Genomic DNA, 1,591 nt, shown 5'->3' with positions numbered 1-1,591 from the left:
TGCTGATGATGAATAGAAATCCAAACTTTTCATCTAACGTCTTCAGACGACCAAATCGTGTTGTCATCTCCTGGATTAGTCTATCAATAACTGATTTCATAATGCGAGTTATTTCTTCAACCGCAGCGAGTCCTGCATCACCAGCATTTTCACCAGGCATCTGTTTTCGACGTTTAATTCTTCCTTCTATCCTAATTCCCAATTTTTCACACAGAACTTTAGTTGCATTGACTGCAGTGATGCAAACATCTTCTCGAATGTTACTTAGCCGTTGCTGCAGTCCTTCTAAATCCAGTGCTGCGTCATGGAAATTCATTTATGGATCTTGCAGTCGTTTTTGAATCGGGTCAATTTTTGACAAAACTGCATGCCAGAAATCAAGTAGAGTGATGAAATTGAAATTCATCACATTTTGAGGCAAACTGTATGCATCATTCTGAGTCTCACTAGTTTGAGTACCATCTTCATACAGGTTTTCTAACAGCTGTAAAAATCCATCAAACTGTTCGTGGATTGCATTCACCGCATCTTGTCTTGCACTCCAGCGTGTTGGACATTCTCTCTTCAATGTAATTCCAAGCAATTCTTTCATTTTCTCCCATCGAACAGTTGAAGCACTGAAAAAAACGTAAATTTTCTCAACTGTACCAAAAAATGTAACAACAACTGGATCCTGTTTTGCAGCATGTAATCCAGCTAAATTCAAGCTATGGTTGTTACAATTAACAAACGATGCTTGAGGATTTCGAATGGCAATTCTTTGTTGGAGTCCGGACAGTTCTCCTGCCATTACAGCTGCGTTATCATAACACTGAGATCGACAGTCAGCTATAGGAAGGTTGTCTGCTTGCAACTGTTCAACAATAACATTTTCTAGTGTTGCTGCATCTTTTGCATGAAGCTGAATAAAACCAAGAAAAGATTCTTTGATGGTCACTTTTTTTGTTTTGAAATTAACATCAACAAACCTAATAACTTCTGATAACTGTTCCCGGTGTGCTAGATCAGGTGTTGAATCTAGAATTAGTCCATAGTATTTGTTTCGTCGAATATCACAGAGTATCTGCTTTCTGACAGTAGATGCAAGAAGACTGATAAATTCATTTTGAATTATTGGTGACAGATATGAAACTGAACCCGGAACATTTTTAGAATGCTGTAGATGACTTGATAATATTGGATCAAACTGAGCAATTAGCTTCATTGTGGCCAGGAAATTTCCTATATTGTAACATTCGGTATCAAGACTTTCACAGTAACCACGTAAAGCCAAATTTTGGCTAGCTAGAAATTTTATCCAAGCCAGAATTCGTTTCAGCACTTCACGCCATTTCTGCTTTTCATTTTGAATTTGTTTCTCAACTTCCATATCAATCAACATACCTTGTGAAATCCGATGTTCCAATTCCTTCCATTTAGTAAAAGATATTCGATGACTTGGACTGTTTTCGTGATCCCTCAGTCTCTCTGTGTGTCGCCAATTACAAAATCCAGAAGATAACTCAAATGACGATCTAGAGTTACTGCTTGTGAAGTGAATAATACACAACAGAAACAGTACACTGACTTTTTAGAAGGGGAATAAAGCAAC

At 37.6% G+C, this 1,591-nt stretch overlaps 1 protein-coding gene across 1 annotated transcript; it reads right to left on the bottom strand.

The window, feature by feature from the left end:
• Nucleotides 1-316: 316 nt before the first annotated feature.
• LOC129928381 (uncharacterized) lies at nucleotides 317-1,369 on the bottom strand. The gene has a single exon (XM_056042602.1). The coding sequence runs from the start codon at nucleotides 1,367-1,369 to the stop codon at nucleotides 317-319; it is 1,053 nt and encodes a 350-aa protein (XP_055898577.1).
• Nucleotides 1,370-1,591: the final 222 nt, after the last annotated feature.

Source organism: Biomphalaria glabrata, chromosome 9, assembly GCF_947242115.1.
Source record: "Biomphalaria glabrata chromosome 9, xgBioGlab47.1, whole genome shotgun sequence".
Classification (NCBI taxonomy): Eukaryota; Metazoa; Mollusca; class Gastropoda; family Planorbidae; genus Biomphalaria; species Biomphalaria glabrata.
The sequence above is the reverse complement of the archived record's forward strand: the minus strand, read 5'-3'. Positions and strand labels throughout refer to the sequence as shown.

What these genes read in the sequence shown, in the direction of transcription:
- LOC129928381 (XM_056042602.1), bottom strand. Translation starts at nt 1,369, where the DNA reads ATGGAAGTTGAGAAACAAATTCAAAATGAAAAGCAGAAATGGCGTGAA.